General features: G+C 40.3%; 1 protein-coding gene across 3 annotated transcripts in view; it reads right to left on the bottom strand.

Moving 5' to 3' along the window:
* The window catches only part of slc25a22a (solute carrier family 25 member 22a), a 140,287-nt gene that overhangs the window by 59,434 nt on the left and 60,747 nt on the right, over positions 1-20,106 (bottom strand). For all 3 annotated transcript variants that reach the window (XM_059975526.1, XM_059975525.1, XM_059975527.1), the window contains exon 2: positions 10,086-10,225. In XM_059975526.1, coding sequence (XP_059831509.1) covers positions 10,086-10,105 — 20 coding nt within the window. In that variant the 5' untranslated portion in view covers positions 10,106-10,225. The remainder of the gene's footprint in view (positions 1-10,085; positions 10,226-20,106) is intronic.

Raw genomic sequence — 20,106 nt, 5'->3', positions numbered from 1 at the left:
TGTTTTAAAGTATTCCTTTTTGTAAAAATTCTGAAGTCTGTAGATCCTTTCTGGTGCTTACCAAATTGGTTCTCATTTCCTGCTCGAACACATCCAAGTCCACATTAGTCAGCTGTCTTCCTCTTACCAATACAATTGCAATAAAAATTCCAAACCAAAGTTATATCCAATACACGATAAATAACTTAGAAGAAGCCTGTCTGTAATATCTGCCACCCACATACCATCGCCCTCTCCATATTGTCAGTGATATCTCATGAACTGTAGCATAACTGCTGGGAAGCCGCCAACTCACGGTGAAGGAAACTGTTGGTAGACTTGGGCTTGGTGACACCAACTTCAGGTTGTAATCACTTCTTATGGATAACAGCAGCTGCAAGGTTACTGGCACTGAGGAGAGAGTGGGTGCCCTGATGACCGTTAGTGTAAAACAGTGCAAGTTTGCAAGTTGGCCAACTCTACCTCTTATTTCAAGTAGGGCTTCAGCAGCCCGACTGAGAAGATAGTAGTGAACCACTATCAGCCCACACAGTCATTCTATACAATGTAACCCATCTATACAGGCTAATATCCAAGGATTCAGGTATCAAATGGTTTCTGCTCGTGTTTGCTTCGGTGGAAACAGAACAGCTGCCGTCGGGTGCTGCAACATTGTTGTGCGCACAAGCATGCTGATAGATTTCTACGCCATTCGTACGTTGGTGTGAGTTGATTCTGAGACTTTGTATGATTGGTGCTGGACCTCCCTGCCGTGGACTGAGAAATAACAGACTTTCTAAGACACTTGCCATGGACTGAAAATTTCTTTGAGCTAGATCTATTGGCCTCCTCCTGTGGTCTGCCACAATGACCTCTTCATTTGTACATTCTGCAAAAAGTGTTTGCTACATCACTTTCCAGGATCTAGCACCTGGCCACTCTTTCCCCCGCCACATCCTGGGCACTTCTTGGATATGATCGACATACTACGAGTAGATCTCAAAAGTTAACCACTACACTGTACTGTGCAAGTGACTGAGCTGATAACAAAAGGCGATAAATGAATGTCAAATTGCACTTTACCATCATCTGACCACAAGTAATTTCTGATTGTCTGAAAGCCACACAAGATTAGTGATGTGGTAAAGGGGTGAAGGAAAGTTAAGAACCATCACCATCAGCAGCTTTTAAATCAGGAAAGTGTGGAATTAATGGGTAGAGGGACTCAAGATGAAGTAAGTGTGAGGATACTGTCACCGTTTCTCGGTTTCAGCTCTATCGTGGGTCATAGATTCTGCAATGGCACCACACTGATTGTCTGCATCATTCCTCCAGAAGGATGCAGCCACACCTGCCCCTGCACGTCAACTTCAGCTGTATGGCACCTTCTCCTGCAAGGAGATGGGTATTAATGAAGGTGTTTCGATGTTGTGCCCTCCACGGCTGAATGGTTTGTTAGTGTACACACAGTGAGATGTCTTGCTCATTGTATAAGGGTACATAATGGCAGCACGCATGCTGTCTAGGAGAAGAATCCCAATTGAGACAGCTGTGGGATAAGTGATGAGATGGGTAGTTCACTGTAAAGTATCAAAGGATCCCGGTCATAGTGGTGGTACATTGCATTTGAAGGCATAGCCTTGCAAGACGACTGAACTTTTTGCTGACTGCATCCCGTTCACCATGATTCAGCAGCCACAGATATGCCCACCCCATGTCTGTCTGAATTAGGACAAGGAAGTTCCTGCAACACTTGATTCACATTGTAGAAATGCATTGAAGGAATGTAAAAATACATTTCCACTGTCCTAATTAAAAAATGGCTAAATTTTTTTTTATCTGTATCAAGTGATTCAGCTTAACAAGAGCAATGAGGTCTGTGATTGAAAGCACACACAAAGTTGGTGTAAAAAGTTAATACAATGCATGGGGGAGTACTCATTGTGTGATATCCCGAAGTTCACAAACAGAAATGGATCAGCAATTCAGGGGACACACCTTCAGTCAATAGTGGTGTAGACATTATTCCATACTCCCACATAACCAAAATGATTCAGTGACTGCTTTCCCCAGTTTCTGAGAACTCCATTAGAAATAGAATATCTACTAGTCATGATTTTTTTAATGTTAAAAATATGTGCATTTTCCATCCCTTTTAGAAAGATCAAATCAGAAAGGTCAGGCAATTTGATGCAGTGGAGGAAGGGCAAGAACAGAGGAAAGATCTGAGATTTAATCGATTTAAGAGCTGAACCAAATTGGAGTGGTCAGGTACTGGCTTTATTGAGGTGACCAAGACAGGGGACAAGGAACAACCCAAGTTTGGACAACTTAAGTGCCGGACAGATTGAAATGATCAGATTCGGAGGTGAGAGATGGGCCAGTTTGGATCGCTGCTCCACTGGCATTGCTCAACTCACTGCTGGACTAAGGCCTTCTGAATCATCTGCAGTGACGCCTGGTGTTGTGAACTTCAGCTTTAAATGCTGTTTGCTTGCTAACTTTATTGTTTACACAGGATTTGGTTTTCCTTTCTCTCTGAACGTTGGGTGTTTGACAGTCTTCTTTTGTTTCTTAATGGGTTCTCTGAGTCATGGCTGCCTGTAAGGAGCCAGGATGGATCCTACTTTTGAGAAGGGAACTCAGTAAGCACTGGAAGGTAAAAATTTTGTGGAGTATAGTGAAAGAGTGTTAGGGTACATTCTGGAGATTAACTCAACAGCAGCCAGTCTTCAGATCTGAACGTAAACTGTAGATTGGATTTAAAATGCAGCTCTGAACAATGGTCTTCTTGGAGCTGAGACTGGGGTTGATTGCATGCCAGGAAACCTGAGATGTCTGCATATGCATGAGTGCAGCTAGAGAGACAATGGCGATCAACATTCAATCTAAGGTGTTCGGCGTGTTGGTGTGAAGATTTAAGTTTTTTAAAATTATTTACAACCTAAATGAAACACTGTCAACCCAAACTATGAGTAAACAATGTCATTGTAGCCATTGAAACTGTGTTGAGTTACCATTGATCTGGAGGGTATAAAAAAGTAATGTACTTTGAGCTTAGGAGGCCTCTTCCTCCAAAAGTGTTTCCAGTTTGATGCCTGCTTCTTGTATTGCTGAATAAAGATCTCCGCATCACCAGCTTCAGTGTCTCTCCAGTGACTTTGTTCACAGTCATAGTGCATTGAAGGAAGATTAATTTTTCACTCATTTCATGGGACAGCAGACACATCATAGTAATGTAAATGTAAATCATAGGTCATGTAAATGTGTATGGATGCCAAGATCACCACTATTATTGTGAGGTGTGTTACATAGTCTGACCCAAGCAATTGATGCGTGTTTGCAGCATTGTGATTTGATTTTGCCATTTAATTCTGATGCACTTTCTGCTGTTGCTTGTGTTACACTTTATATCATGTTTTCAATAAAAGCAAACTCAACTGCTTACAATAGACTTGACTCATTTTTGGATAGCAGACAAACCAGTTGAAAATTATCTTCTGACAGTTCCAGATAACTGATGACTTCAGGGACTTGGCAAGCTAACAATTATTCCTCATTACTATTCTGCACGGCGATCTGGCCACACAGCAAGAGTGGTTGAAAACAGTGGGAATGCCAAATGAACCTGAAAAAACAACTTCATTGAAGAAAGTATATAAATAAAAGACAGTGTCTGAAAAGGTGTGGAGACAAAGTAAAGGAACTAGTTTTGTGAGACACAGACTGACCAGCAGAACAATGGTGAATATGGAGAGTTTCTGATGATTTACACCCTAGATACATTAAGAGCAGTTCAGCACTCTTCAAACTGCCACTGATATGCTTCAAGAGAAAGGGTGTTGGTTTTACATTATTAAGTGGTGGTGTCAAATTAACTTCCCAGCACATTCTTTTTCAGGATTTCAATATTTCTTTGTCCCATAGGAATAAAGGAAGTTTTAGGTAAAAAAAGATCTCATCTAACAAATTGACCTTACATAATTTTGGTAATCACTTCCCAGAGGCAAGATTAAAGGCATATTACAAGATGGTTACTAAAGTATCAAAAAGGCAAATCAGGAAGTATACTTATGCCCACTGAAAAAAAATATTAGGGTTGTATGTGGCAACGTATATACGCTGAAAAAGATTTTACTTTAAACTTTACCCAGGATAGCAAGATGTAGAACTTGCAGGAAAGAGGTTTGGTTGGCTTACAATTAGGCATAACACTAAAATGGAACTGTAAAATCAAACAACTATTTTTTTCTGTTAATATACATAATTTTGTTAAGATATTAATAATATGGTGGATTCCAATAAATTGGGTCATTGGTCAATCAGGGTAGCAGCTTACAGTAATTGGGACAACTCTGAAAGAACAAAAACAGATTAAGAAAATAGCCAGGATTCCCTTAGTTTCTTTGGAACACTATGCCACTTAATTGCGGCAAGAGATGGTCAGTCTCGTGCGAACAATCGCATGTGTTTGCGCTATGTTATCCATTTGGACTGACAGATGCCAATGCAAATATTTTTAACCCTTGCGACAAAAAGATTTGACACTAGCCAAAAAACAATTACCATGCTGGACCCAATTAAATGCTATCCATCTAGCACCACTCATCGTCAGCTGCAGAGATAACTGGAGTGCCGAAATCTACAACTGCCTGCTTGATACATCAGCAAGATAAACTGCAGGAAGGATGGATAACACGAGGGATAACAAAGAACATCCCAAAAACAAAAGCGTGAAGGGAAGGCTCCAGGTGTTGAAGAGACTCTCAATGATTTCCCATTGTAATGGGACAAGATGTGCTAATGCTTCAAAAAAGTCAGAAGAGCTAGGTAAGAAGCTGAGTCATGAAGATTTTAAAGCAGCAGATGGTCGATGGAAATGTTGGAACCACATTAAAGCCAAGAAAGCACACAGTGAGAAAGGTAGTACTGATGCCCGCAGAAACATGGAAATCTACAAAACTCCCCAACTTGCTTCAAAAATTTTGTGCAGATGATATCTACAATGCCAATGAAACAGGTTTTTTAAAAATCATGCCCATGCTGGATGGTTCCAAATTGCCACTAACACAAAGAAAGCAATGGATTGTATAACTGTTTTGTGTTGTCATGAACTGATTAAAAAATTGCTGCTTATTGGGAACAGTTTTAAACCTTGATGCTTTAAGGAGCTAAGAATGTATAGTTTACCAATTGCATACTATGCCAGCATACACTCAATGAATTCCTCTGTCGGTAACTATTACACAATTTTATATTACTGTAGTAATATCGGTAGTGTTCCAATATGTTCTATATTTCATTTAATTACATTATTTGCTACTCCTTTAAAAGGTAGTTTTTTGACTTTTTTTAAAAAAAACCTTTTCAATTATTTCTATGAAACTTCACATAATTGGGACTGCAGCTTAATTGGGCCAAAAAGTACTGGTCCCGATCTGTCCCTATTAACAGGAATCCACTGTAATTGAAATGTAGACTTTCAATAATGATCAAATATTAACAATCCACAAATGAACAAAATATTCCTCCAGTAATGAAGAACCTTGTGAATTTACAAATTACTTTTCTTTTTCCGTTACTACGCCACCATGATAAGTACAGTAAGAGCAAAAAAGATCCCTGATGGGTTAATAGGTTTATCTATCTATGAAGCCATAGGAGATGGGTGAGGTGTTCAATACTGATTTCTCTTTCTTTCTTTCTTTTTCAATCTTTTTATTGAGTTTCATATAAATATAAAAAAATAACATAATAATGAATAGGTTATGAATACAATAGACTTAAGATTACATTAATAATAGGATAATGATATCCTATTAAACATCAACAACAAAAAAGTACATTAATCAATCAAGTCTATATAATTATATATGAAAAAAAAACAAAACTAATCATCAAAAGAAAAAGAAAAAAAAATTAGAGATGTGTGAAAGAAAATATATATATGAAACAAACACTAAACTAAAACTAACATGGGCAATAATAACAGTTTATAAGTATATAATAGTGTCAAAGAACTCCGGAACTCCATACCTGAACAAGAATAAACAGAGAGAAGGTCTGGGAAAGGCCAAATTAATTCATATGAAAATGTCGGATGAACGGTCCCCAAGTTTCTTCAAATTTAATTGATGAGTCAAAAATAGTGCTTCTAATTTTTTCCAAACTCAGATAAGAAATAGTTTGAAAAAGCCACTGAGACGTGGTAGGAGGGTTTACTTCTTTCCAATTTTGTAATATAGACCTTCTGGCCATTAATGTTACAAAAGCAATCATTCGTCTGATTGAAGGAGAAAACTGATTACCATCCTCATTTGGTATACCAAAGATTGCAGTAATAAAGTTAGGTTGTAAATCGATGTTCCAAATTGAGGAAATGGTAACGAATATGTCCTTCCAATAGTTATGTAAAGTGGGACATGACCAAAACATATGGGTCAGTGAAGCCACTTCTGAATGACATCTATCACATTGAGGGTTAATATGAGAATAAAATCGAGCAAGTTTATCTTTAGACATATAAGCTCTATGTACAATTTTAAATTGTATTAAAGCATGTTTAGCACATATAGAAGAAGAATTAACCATTTGTAAAATTTTTTCCCATTTATCTGTTGGTATATTGTATCGAAGTTCTTTTTCCCATTGTTGTTTAATTCTATCAGACATCTCTGGTTGTATCTTCATAATCATGTTGTAAATAAAAGCAACTAATCCCTTCTGACAAGGATTTAAGGTAAAAATCAAATCTGAGAAATCCGTTGATGTTGAGTTGGGAAAAGATGGTAAAACTTTATGTAAAAAATTTCTGATTTGTAAATATCTGAAGAAATTAGATTTAGGTAATTTAAATTTATTGGAAAGTTGGTCAAAAGACATCAAAGTACCTTCAAAAAAAAGGTCACGAAAACATTTTATACCTTTCCTTTTCCATATGCTAAAGGCTTGATCTGTCAAGGAAGGTTTAAAGAAAAAATTAAATAAAATAGGGCTATCAAGCACAGTTTTTCAAAGTAAAAAATTTCCGAAATTGAAACCAAATTCGTAATGTGTGTTTAATAACAGGATTAGATATCTGTTTATTGAATTTAACTAAATCAGCAGGAAGAGAAGAACCAAGAACAGAGAATAAAGAATATCCCTTTACTTCATTGCATTCCAAATTTACCCACTGCGGACACAATAATGAGTCCAAATCTAATTTCCAATACGTTAGGTTACGAATATTATTCGCCCAATAATAAAATCTAAAGTTAGGCAAAGCTAAACCACCATCTTTTTTAAATTTTTTAATTGCCTTTTACTTAACCTGGGGTTTTTGTTTTGCCACACAAATGAGGAAATTTTTGAATCAATGTTGTCAAAAAAGGATTTAGGAATAAAAATTGGTAAGGCTTGAAATAAATATAAAAATTTCGGTAAAATCATCATTTTAATAGCATTAATCCGACCAACTAATGATAAGAATAAGGGAGACCATCTTGTAGTAAGATGTTGTATTTGAAGAAGCATAGGTAAAAAATTCAGTCTAAATAAATCTTTATATTTCTTGGTAATTTTTATACCTAAATAGGTAAAATTATCAGTAACAACTTTAAATAGAATCCTGTCATTCAATAAAGTTTGCGCGTTTAAAGGGAATAATTCACTCTTATCTAAGTTTAATTTATAACCAGAAAAACTACCAAATTGAGCCAACAAGGATAAAATAGTGGGAATAGATCTATCAAGATCAGAAATATATAACAGCAAATCATCAGCATAAAGTGATAATTTATATAATTTCTCATTACGGGTAATACCAAAAATATTAGGAGATTCACTAATAGCAATGGCTAAAGGTTCTAACGCAATATTAACTGATTTCTCATGCACTGTACGTAGAAAACATCATGGAAGCCAAGGATTTCAGGGAAGAGAATAATGATGTTGTGATACGTACCCACATTGCAAAAAGGGGGCACTGAAGCTTTTGAAGCACACAAGAGGGGGCAACGCCCCTGGGTCTGACCAACTCTATGCCAGCACATTGGAAGAAGCCAACAAAGAGATACTTGCATTATCATTATCCAGTGGTGAGTAATCAATACTGGCATGGTGGAAGGAGTCAGATGATGGAAGTGGAAGGCAGCAGTTCAGAGTAAAAGCCTGTGAGAACTGGTATGCTGCAGGGATCAGTGCTGGGTTTAATGTTCTGTGTCATCTCAACTATCAATTTGGATGAGTATATAAAAGATGTGATTACTAAGGATGCAAATGACGCAAAAAAAAAACAAAAACAGTGAAGAAAGCTATAAGAGTAAAGCAGGTTCTGGATCAACACGGAAAGAGGTCCAAGGAAGAGCAGATGGAATTTAACTTGGACAAGTGCAAAGTGTTACACTATAGCAAGTTAAACCTGAGGAGGGCTTTCACAGTTAATGGCAAGGCTCGAGAGCAGAGCTTCTCAACCTTTTTTATGTCATGGATCAATACCATTAAGCAAGGTGTTCATGGACCCCAGGTTGGGAACTCATGTTCCAGAGTGTTTTACACCTAGGTCCCTCTGTTCTACTTTTCCCTAGAAGACACAACACAGGTAAACAGGGCAGTAGAAGCAGCACCTGATATGTCTGCCTTCATTGATCAAAACACTGAGTAGGGATGTTGTATTTCAACCTTCTAAGATGTGGTAAGATCACACTTGGAGTATTGTGTGCAGTTCTAGCCAGCTCCCAACAGGAAGGATGACATTAAGCTAAAAAGGGTGCAGAGAAGATTTATAAGTCAGGATAAGTTAAGTTATAAAGAAAGACTGGAAAGCTAGGGCTTTTCCTTAAGAGTGCAGGAGGCATGGAACACAATCATCATCATTACGTGCCCTTTCATATGATTAACCATGACTGCTCTTGGCAAAATTTTCTACAGAAGTGGTTTGACCTTGACTTCTTCAGGGCAGTACCTTTACAAGATGGGTGACTGCAGCCATTATCAATGCCTGGAGCCAGTGGTCACATAACCAGGACTTGTGATATAAGCCAGCTACTCAAGCAACCATCCACCGCCTGCACCCGTGGCTTCACATGACCCTGATCAGGGGGTTAAGCAGGTGCTCCACCTTGCCCAAGCAGGCTAGCGGAGGGAAGGAGTGCCTTGCCCCTGTTTTGGTAGCAACGTATCTCCATCCCATCACCCAAAAGAGGAATGCAAGAATGACCTTATAGAGGTATATTAAATCATGAGGGATGGAGATGAAGCGAATGGTCACCATCTTTTTCCTAGGGTAGGGGAGTCCAAAGTAGAGGGCACAGATTAAAGTTGAGGGGCAGAATTGTAAAAGGGACTTGAGGGGCAACTTTTCCACACAGTGTGCTAGTGCTGTGGAATGAGCTGCCAGAAGAGGGAGTAGAGGAAGCAACAATTACAATATTTAAAAGGCACTTGGACAGGTATGTGGTTAGGAAAGGTTTAGAAGGATGAACAGGACAAATTCAGGACCAATAGGCCTGTTTCTGTGCTGTATGACTCTACACTCTAAATATCCATGAGTAAACACGAATACTTATCAGCTCAGTTTGCATATGAGAATTGGCATGAATATTATACCAAAATTACCCCATACTGAGGAAAGTTGTTTTGGAAGAGGGGAAAACAGAAATATGAAAAAGGCATTACCACAGAGAATTAAATCATATTCCACAGACAGGATAGTGTTGCATTTTAACTCCAAAAGATAAAATGAAAGGAAACATGGAACCTGAATGCATGCTTAGTTCCATTTTTACTTTACATGAGCACACACGTATGAAGTGGAGCCATGATGGTGTATGCCATTCTTGCACTTTTATGTGTAACCTGTAATGAATTATTAAAATGCACAAGAGTATTTAACCAAACAATATATTTACAATATTACTGAAACATAACAAAAACAGCAACTGTTTATTCCCATTATAGATGTGGCCTGACCTGCTTAGCTCCTCCAGGACATTGTGTGTATTGCTTAATTATGAATTCAGATGGAGTTTAGCAACAGTACTGCTTGTAAACAGAAACTCACACTATTTGATGGCAATTCTATAGCAAAATGTCAGCAAGTGGTGAAATAACATTAGTGCAAATACCTGATTTGTTTTTCAGCCATTTAATTCAATACCCTGGTCTTCTGTGAAATAAAAATATTCTTCAACTTGACGTTAAATTCTCAAAGTTCTGGAGATTTGTGCAGTCACACGGAGAGTGGATGTTATCTAAACTCAGTCACCTGCAAACAGAATGGAGCTAAATCAGAACTTTATGTAAACACCAATTGTACACAACCTTCTGAATGTAAAATGTTGCACCTTGCACATTCTCTGTGGAGTGTGTACCAAGTTATAGTATATATTGCTTGTCAACAGAAACTCTCACTACATGATAGAACTGCACTCCAAATCAACTTCTGATCACATGCCGCTTTATTGGACAGTAATCTGATTGCCAGCTGGCCCATGGTGCGGTACACTGCTTTGTAAAGACTGAAAACAAAGGGGGAATGTATTGTTATTCTTTGTCCATCACATGTTTTACAAGGTTTGCCAATTAAACAAGCTCAGAATCTGAATCAGGTTTAATATCACCGGCAGAGTAAATTTGCAGACGCTGGAAATCCAAGCTAAACTCACACAAAAATTTGGTGTGCGTTGCTTAACATCACCGGCATATGTTGAGAAATTTGTCGTCTTTGCGGCAGCAGTACAGTGCAATGCATGCCAATAGATAAAAACATGAATTACGGTTAGTATATATACTGTATACGTGCAATGGGAAGAAACAAACAGCATTTTTCCTTTCGAAACTGGGAAAACACAACATACAGAACTAATAGAAAGAGGACTCCTTCCTAAATGCTATGTACAATTAAATGAAACTTCAAACTTGTTATTGCCCAACTATCTATATATATGGGGGGGGGGGGAGAGGAGGGAGAAGAGGGGGAGATAGATAGCATAGTGGTTATCACACTGCATTACAGCACCAGCAACCTGGGTTCAATTCCCACTGTTGCGGGCTTGTTGGGATGGATGGGCCTGTTACTGCATTGTGTATCTAAATAAATGAATGAATATGTATATAGACAGATAAATAAATAGATTGGGGAAAAGAAAAAATTAGATAGGATGGAGAATGCACGGGCTGGAGGTAACAATTACAATTCCCAAATACAAGGAACTGAGTTTAGATTTTAATCCCAAACTACTACCAAGATTCTAAAAAACACATTTAGTAATGGAATCTGAATGTTCACTGACCAAAGAAATTAGGAATCAGTACTGGCTGGAAATTGCAGTGCAGCTCACTAAAAGATGCTGGATTGTTATTATTAGAGTTGAACAATCAACAGTTGGTCACTGTTGACCAATCTTTAGGTATTTGTATTTCTGAGTTCAAAAAATAAATATGCTGTCCAATACTCCTTTCCCAATGCTGGGCTCAGTAAGTGGTCAGCAACAGACCCAATTAGCACCGGGAGAAACAGTGGGGCTTACCATCACACAGGGACTTATACATGACGCAGCCAGGGGCAGAAAACTCAGGAAAGGATGTCTGGCACTTACTAGGACAGGCATGGAAATCTGGACGGCACTTCTTGCAAAGCAAGATGTTGGTGGTATAGGTGGTGCTGAGGGTATCATATCCATTACTGTTTGGGAGGCTGATTGTGCATCAGGAAGGAGTCAGTGAAATAAGGGATGGGAGTGTGCAAATATTTTACCAATCTACCAAATGCTATTGCAAGATTAAGACCACTTTGTCCAGGAAGTGCCCAACGATCCACAGTCGTAGGACAACATTGTTATGTTCTACATGTAGTGCTCTTAAAAAGCAACATTTCACACAGGATGAAGTTTCTCTGTGAACTTACTCGATGGAAGTGTATCAGGATTGGAAGCACAACTTGCAATGGGAAATGCCCAAGCATATTCCACAACTGACATGATCTGGCCTGAATACTACTGCAAATACTATCTACCCAGGTTAAGAGTTTCAAATTGATCCAACTCAGCATAATATAATTTGTTTATGCACAACCTCCATTAATACAAACCTGTCATTAATACAGGATGATACTGTTTAAATAAAAGTACTTGAATACTGATTCAAGGAATCAGAAGCAAAAGGAATTATCCACCAATACTGTCTCATTCAAGACTGTCAACAATTAGAACTGAAGTACAAAACCCACTGCAGGATGTGCAGAATTTGAATACGGTGTCCACAGAAGTTGGGGTACGTGAAGTGTGATGAGGCGGTCAGCAAAAAAAAACTTGCTTCCTTGTATTTTTGGCAAATACAGTGTTGTGATGGAAAATAACTGGTTCTTTGAATCTCAATAGTAGAGGCCTGGACACACACAGTTTTAATAATAAGGAATTTATTTACAAAGGGAAGTCAGGTCAACACAAGCAACTACAATACACAGAAAGCGGTGTGGGGACAGGGTACGGTTACACATACAAAGAACAAGGGAAAAGCACTACGAAAGCTATCCCCCTTGATCTTGGATAGCTGCGGCTCCCTTACCAGGACAAATGATAGACCTTCCCAAACATAAATCAATGCACTTACCTTCAATGAGGTAGTCTGTAAGAGAGAGTGAGCCAGGGACAAGTCTCACCCTTTAAAGCATGGGGCTGGGTGAGATAATCCAATTAAGGTGACCAATAATTTAGGTGTGCATTGATTAGTTGGGCGGGACCAAATGTTGATTGGCATGTGGTGTGTCCTCCGACCAGCCAGGTGGTAGTGCATCTATCACGTGGCCGGTATCTCTGGATACATACAGTAATCTCTTAACTTTTCCAGTCTGGCTCTCAAGTGACTTTAATACAAGGAATCATGGACATTTATAACATTGGAGTCAGCTATTGCATCCTCTTCTTCTTCAGTTGTCCATTGGAATCCATTGACGACGTCCATTCCTTTAACGGTGAGATCTTTGATGACTATACAGTCCTACCCTCGACCCACAAGTTCTATTGCAGGTGGGACATGTATATGTGGTAGTGCTGGTAGTGATGGCAACCATGGCTGCATTTCTCCTGGCCCTCTTCTGCTGTCTTCTGGTTGTTCCTTCCATCTCCAGAATACGAACCCCATCCCTACACAGCTGTCGCCAAGTGTTACGGTCAGCAGCAACATCCTCCAGGTCCTCAGGTCTGATCTTGCACTTCCTTAAAGCATTCTTCATCTGATCCTTATAGCGCTTCTTCGGCCCTCCAGCTGAGCGTCAACCATGATGTAGCTGGCCATATTACACTCAGCGGGGTAGCCAACATGGGGGCATCCTTATCACGTGCCCCAGCCACTGCAACTGGGTGATCATGGCCTCAATACTTCTGCAGATGGTCTTTACAAGTACTTCAGTGTGAGGCACCCACTCACACCAAATAATTCCCAGGATGTGCTGAAGGCAGCTTATGTGGAAGTACTCTAAAGATTTGAAGCATCGGCTGTAGGTTACCCAAGCTTCATAGCCATAAAGGAGGGCTTTATACAGCGACCTTTGTGGAGGGACGAAGGCTCCTGTTCCAAAAGACTCTACGCCAAAGTCTCCCAAAGGCAGCTGATGCCTGTTTAATGCGGCTCTAGATGTCGTTGTCAATGTTGCTATCCTCAGAGAGAATGCTCCCCAGATATGAGAACGATGGCACAACTGACAGCTTTTCATCACCAACAGTGAAGGCAGGTAGGGTGGGTGGGACATTAGCACTCCATTTGCAAACCACTTCTGTCTTGGTGGTATTGACGGTCAGTCCCATCCTGCTGTACGCTCTCACCGCCACAGCAAGGACAGTCTGAAGATCCTCCGGAGTGTGGGCCACAAGAGCACAATCATCTGCATACTGCAGCTCCAGGACCCGCTCTCTATCGAGTTCGGTGGTTGCGTGGAGCCTCCTGATGTTAAAGAGGTTGCCATCTAATCTGTCGTCCACTGCCACACTGCTGCTATCCTCAATCTCGTGGTGGAGAAGCTTGGTAACACACAGGAAGAAGATGTTAAAGAGCACTGGCACTAGCACACACCCCTGCCTCACCCCTGTGCATACAAGGGAGGGCTTGGACTTGTCCTCCTATGGTCACCCGAGAGGTCATCCCATCATGGAACTAGTGGAGAATGTCAACAAATTCATTGGGACAGCCAAACCTGAGGAGAACATCCCATAAGAGCTCTCTTTGCACAGTGTCGAATGCTTTGGAGAGGTCGACAAAGGCCATAAACAGGTCCTGATGTTGCTCCCGGCACTTTTCCTGAGGCTGTCAGGCCGTGAAGATCATGTCGATCGTGCTCCTGTTCTTCCTCAATCCACACTGCGATTCAGGCAGCATTGACTCGATGATGTTGCTGATGAGCCTCTGAAGCAGCACCTTAGCCAGGACCTTTCCAGCAACAGAAAGGAGTGAAATGCCCCTACTATTGCCGCAGATGGCCTTCTCACCCTTGTTCTTATAAATGACAATGATGTTTGCATTTCTCCATTGCTGTGGGATGTTCTCATCAGTCCAGGCCTTGGTGATGTACTGATAGAGGGTGCGCATACTCATGTACCCTCTGTTCTTCAGTAACTCAGCAGGGATATTGTCAGTACCAGGGGACTTATTGTTCCTAAGGGAATGCACAGCTGATAAAACCTCCTGGAAGGTTGGTGGTAGACTGAGGTCGTGGATAGGAGGAAGTTCAGGCAGTTCATCCAGGATGGTGGGGTCTGCGTCAGAATCCTGGTTAAGCAGGGTGTTAAAATGCTCAGCCCATCTCAGCAGAATGGTATTCTGATTCTTCAGAAGTGTTTGACTAACTACTGTTTTCAAGGTAGTAATGCATCGATTTATTGGGCCGTAGATGGTTTTGACAGCATTTGTAAAAATTATGCATGTCATTATTAGCGGCAAAGGACTGGATTTCATGTGCATTTTCAGTCCACCACTCATTTTGAACTTTCCTTCGAGCTGCCTGCCAATGCTGTCAGATGCTGATGGATGAAGGGTTATCTAAAGTTACCCGGTGTGCTTTGTACATGTCCTTAAGCAAGTTGTGGATGGTATCTGAGTTATCGTCAAACCAGTCAAGAAACTAGTCCAACACCTACTTAGAATATTCTGTGTAGGACCATCTCAATTCTCAACTGTTGGTCCATTGCCCCATTGGTCATGGAACTTAATATGCTCATCCAGGTACCTTCTAAATGTGCCAATGAGCTCTGTCTCTGCAAATCCTTCCCTTCACCACGGCGTACCATAGCCGCAGATTGCCACGTACAAAATGCACAACAGCTACTTTGATTCCTCCAAAGAAACATCCCAAATTTGGTACCCCAAGGACAACAAGGATAGTAGAAGCATGCAAACACCACTACCTGCAGGTTCCCCTCTAAAGCACCATCTTGACAATGCACTGCCAGTCCCTCAATATTGCTAGGCCTAAACCTTGGAACTCCTGGCTTTGAATGCACTTTCATAGGAATTACAGCAGATCAAAGCAGCAGCTGACCACACACTCACAGAACTTTGCAAAAGTGAAAGAAAAAGAATCCCATCTAGAAGAATTTCATGCCGACATTACTTAGAACTATTTTTCACAACCTCATCGTAACAAGGACAAAGACAATTGGGGAGATTATCCACTTAAAAACTGCTCAACAACGACAAAAGATATGCAATTACAAAACTGAATATCTGAAAGAAAGAATCACTCTTCTGTGCAAGCTTGTTTGAGTCAATGACTTTTCATTTATGATCTAAATAGAAATTCATCCTGAGCTGAAGAATAATTAGCTATCAGGTGAAACCCAACAAAGTAGCTGATTGTAAAGTAATTGAGCCAAAGGAAATTAATGGGCACAAGAGAACTTGAAAGAAATAATGGAAAAAATATTGAAGTTTCCAACAGAATGAAAAAAATGGCAAAATTCTTAACACCACTTTTACACTGCATTCGAAGAGTTTGGAATATACCATTTTATATCTAATAAGGCTCAAAGAACAAACCGTAAAATATAGGACTACACAGAAACAACTGGAAAGGGAAAAGCTGGCAGGTTTAAATCAAATCTATCCTCAGTAATTTGCCATTATGCTAATGTTGATTCCTAGCATCTTCTCTGTTAATGTTATGCAAATTCACCATATTAAGTCATGAAATACACAAGACCGATAAGACATGGAAGCAGAATCAGGGCATTCGACCCATCGAGTCTGCTCCACTATTCCACCATGGCTATTTTGTGAGCAAACACCAGGAAATCTGCAGACGCTGGAAATTCAAACAACACACACAAAATGCTGGTGGAACACAGCAGGTCAGGCAGCATCTATAGGGAGAAGCACTGTCGACGTCTCAGCCCGAAACATCGACAGTGCTTCTCCTTATAGATGCTGCCTGGCCTGCTGTGTTCCATCAGCATTTTGTGTGTGATGGCTGTTTTGTTATCACTTTCACCCCACTCTCCTGCCTTGTCTCTGTAATTTTTGACGCCCTGACTAATTAAGGACCCACAAGCCTCTGCTATAAACATACTCAATGACTTGGCATTCACAGCCGCCTGGGACAATGAAGTCCACTGATTCACTATTGTCTGCGAGAGAAATTCCTCAGCTCTGTTCAAAATGGACGTCCCTCTATTCTGAGGCTGTGCTCTCTGGTCCTAGATTCACCCACTGTACGAAACATCCTCTCCACTTCTGCTCTATCTAGGCCTTTCAATATTTGATGGGTTTAAATGAGATCCCTCCTCATTCTCCTAAACTTCAACAAATACAGGCCGAGGGCCACCAAATGTTCTTCAAATATTAACCCCTTCATTCCTGGAACAATTCTTGTGACCTTCTCCGGACCCTCCTCAATGCCAGCACATCTTTTCTTCAGTAAGGGGCCAAGCCCTGCTCACATTACTCAAAGTGCCATCTGACCAATGCCTTATAAGGCCTCAACATTACATCCTTGCTGTAATATTCTAGTCCTCTCAAAATGAATGCGAACATTGCATTTGCCTTCCTTGTCACTGACTCAACCTGCAAGTTAGCCTTCAGGAAAGCCTACATGAGGACTCCCAAGTCCCTTTGCACCTCTGATTTTTGAATTTGCTTTCCATTTAGAAAATCGCCTATGCTTTTATTCCTTCTACCAAAGTGCATAGCCAAACACTTCCTGACACTATATACCATCTGCTACTTCTTTGCCCATTCCCTCAATCTTCAGCCCTTCTGCAGACTTCCTGCTTCCTCAACACTACTTGCCCCTCCACCTATCTTTACATCGTCGGCAAAACTGGCCACAGAGCCATCAGTTCTGTCATCCAAATCATTGACGTATAACATGAAAAAAGTGGTCCCAACACAGACCCCTGTGGAATACTCAATAACCAACCAGAAAAGGCCCCTTTTATTCCCACTCTCTGCTTATTGCCAGTCAGTCAGTCTTCTATTCATGCTATTATCTTTCCTGTAATAGCATTGACTCGTATCTTGTTAAGCAGCCTCACATGTGGCACCTTGTTATATGCCTCCTGCTAATCAAAGTAAACAACATCCACTGATTCTCCTTTGTTTATCTGACCTGTTATTTCCTCAATGAATTCCAACAGATTTGACAGGAAATTATTCGCTTTAAGGAAGCCATGTTGACTTGGGCTTTTCTTATCCTGTTCCTCCAAGTCCTCCAAAACATCATCCTTAATAATGGACTCTTAACATCTTCTCAACCACTGCAGTCAGGCCAACAGGCCTATAATTTCCTTTCTTCTGCCTCCCTCCCTTCTTAAAGAGTGCAGTGACATTTGCAATTTTCCAAGTCCTCGTGTACCATTCCAGAATCTAATGATGCTTGAAAGATCATTACTAATGTCTCCACAATTTCTTCAGCTACCTGGTCTGTAGGTCATCTTGTCCAGATCATCATCTACCTTCAGGCGTTACAGCTTCCCAAGCACCTTCTACTTAGTAATAGCAACAACACTTGCTTCTGCCCTCTGACACTTTTGGATTTCTAGCATATTGCTGATAGCTTCTATAGTGAAGACTGATGCAAAATACTTCGTATGTTCATCTACCATTTCTTTGTCCCCCATTACTACCTCTCCTGTGTCATTTTCCAGTGGTCCAATATCCACTCTTGCCTCTCTTTTAGCTCTTATATTTGAAAAAAACATTTGCTATGTTCTTTTATATTATTGGCTAGCTTACCTTCATTTTCATCTTTTCAGTTATTGCTTTCTCATTTGCCTTCTTTTGATTTTTATAAGCTTCCCAATCCTCTAACTTCCCACTAATTTTTGCTCTATTATATGCCATCTCTTTTGATTTGATGCTGCCTCTTATATCCCTTATTTGCCACAGTTGGCTCATCCTCCCTTTAGAATACTTCATCTTTGGGATGTATCTATCCTCCACCTTCCAACTTGCTCCCCAGAAACTTCAGTTATTGTTCTACTGACATCCCTCCTGGTATCTCCTTACAATCAACTTTGCTGGCTCCTTTCATAGGTCTCTATAATTCTCTTTACTCCACTGTAACACTGACTTAGACTTTACCTTCTCCCTCTCAAACTACATGGTGAATTCTATCGTATAATGATCACTGTCTCCTAAGGATTCCTTTACCTTAAAGTCCCTGAACAAATCTGCTGCATTACACAACACCCAACCCCAGAATTGCCTTTCACCTAATGGGCTCTAACACAAATTACTCTAAAAAAAACCATCTCGCAGGCATTCTACAAATTCCATTTCTTGGAAACCAGCATCAACCTGATTTTCCCAATCTACCTGCATATTGAAGTCCCCCATGATTATCACAACATTGTCCTTCTTAGATGCTTTCTCTATCTCCCTATTGTAATTTCTACCCCATATCCTGGCTAATATTTGGAGGCCCATATACAACACCTAACAGGAACTTTTTCACCCTTGCAGTTTCTTAAATCTACTCCCAAGGATTCGACATGGTCCGATCTTACGTCACCTCTCAGGATTTGATTTCATTTTTTACCAACTGAGCCACGCCGACCACTCTGTCTACCTGCTGGTCTGTTTGATGCAAGGTGAATCATTGGATGTTACATTCCCAACTATGATCTTCTTTCAGCCACAACGTCATACATGCCAATCTCTAATCGTGTTGCAAGACCACCTACCTTATTTCATAGACATAGTGCATTCACATATAACATCTTCTATTTTATATTCATCATGTTTTTTTGATTTTTCCCCCATGGTTACACTTCCATTTAGCTCATTGACTGTAATTTTGTACTATTATCTGCTAGACCTTTCTCATAGATCTGAGACAGTGTGGGGTCTTGTCTCATTTCCCTTTAGATTATCTCTGTCATAATAGGGAAAAAGTTGGATTTGCATTAGGGATGTTACTGTTTTGAGATTTTGGAGATGTTCTTTCTTATCCTTACCATTAACAATGATGTTATCCAGGTAACACTGAGTACCTGGGCAGCCTGGCAGCACCTGGTCCATAGCTTTCTGCTAGAGTTCGGGTGCAGTCTCTACTTGTATACCAACTGCCCCATCCTCACCCCTATCAGTCCAGTTCCCATCTCCCTGCTAAATTAGTTTAAACTCTCACCAACAGCTTTTAGCAAATATGCCCAGAAGGATATTGATCCTCTTCAGGTTCAAACGTAACCCGTTCTTTTTGTACACGTCATATTTTCCCCAGAAGGGATCCCAATGATGCAGAAACCTGAAACTCTACGCCCTACAATTAGTCAGTCACGCAAACATCTGTTAAATCATCTTACTCTTACCTTCATAGCACTGAAACTCAGCTGTTATTGATGCTAGTAATACAACTGTGGTCATTCAAAATCATCTGTACAATGTCTTGTGTATGTGACTCAAAATGGCTTCTTTGGTTTGTTAAGAGTAGGAATGCTTCTTTGTCTGATAAGTGTTTCTCTCGCAGTTGTTTAGCTTTAAACTTGCTGATATGGGGATTGTATTCATTTGTTAACCAATGGGGAATGTTATTTTGTCTTGTGAGGCTGGGAACTTAGGGGGGGGTTTTCGAGAGAGTCGGGAGGAAGACGCCGAGGAAGGTGGACGTGCGCTGCACTGCTTGGTTGACCACCAGGGGTGGTCACGGGTGCAAAGACG

Source organism: Hypanus sabinus, chromosome 7 (assembly GCF_030144855.1).
Source record: "Hypanus sabinus isolate sHypSab1 chromosome 7, sHypSab1.hap1, whole genome shotgun sequence".
Lineage (NCBI taxonomy): Eukaryota > Metazoa > Chordata > Chondrichthyes > Myliobatiformes > Dasyatidae > Hypanus > Hypanus sabinus.
Note: the sequence above shows the minus strand (reverse complement) of the source record. Positions and strands in the feature narration are given on the sequence as shown.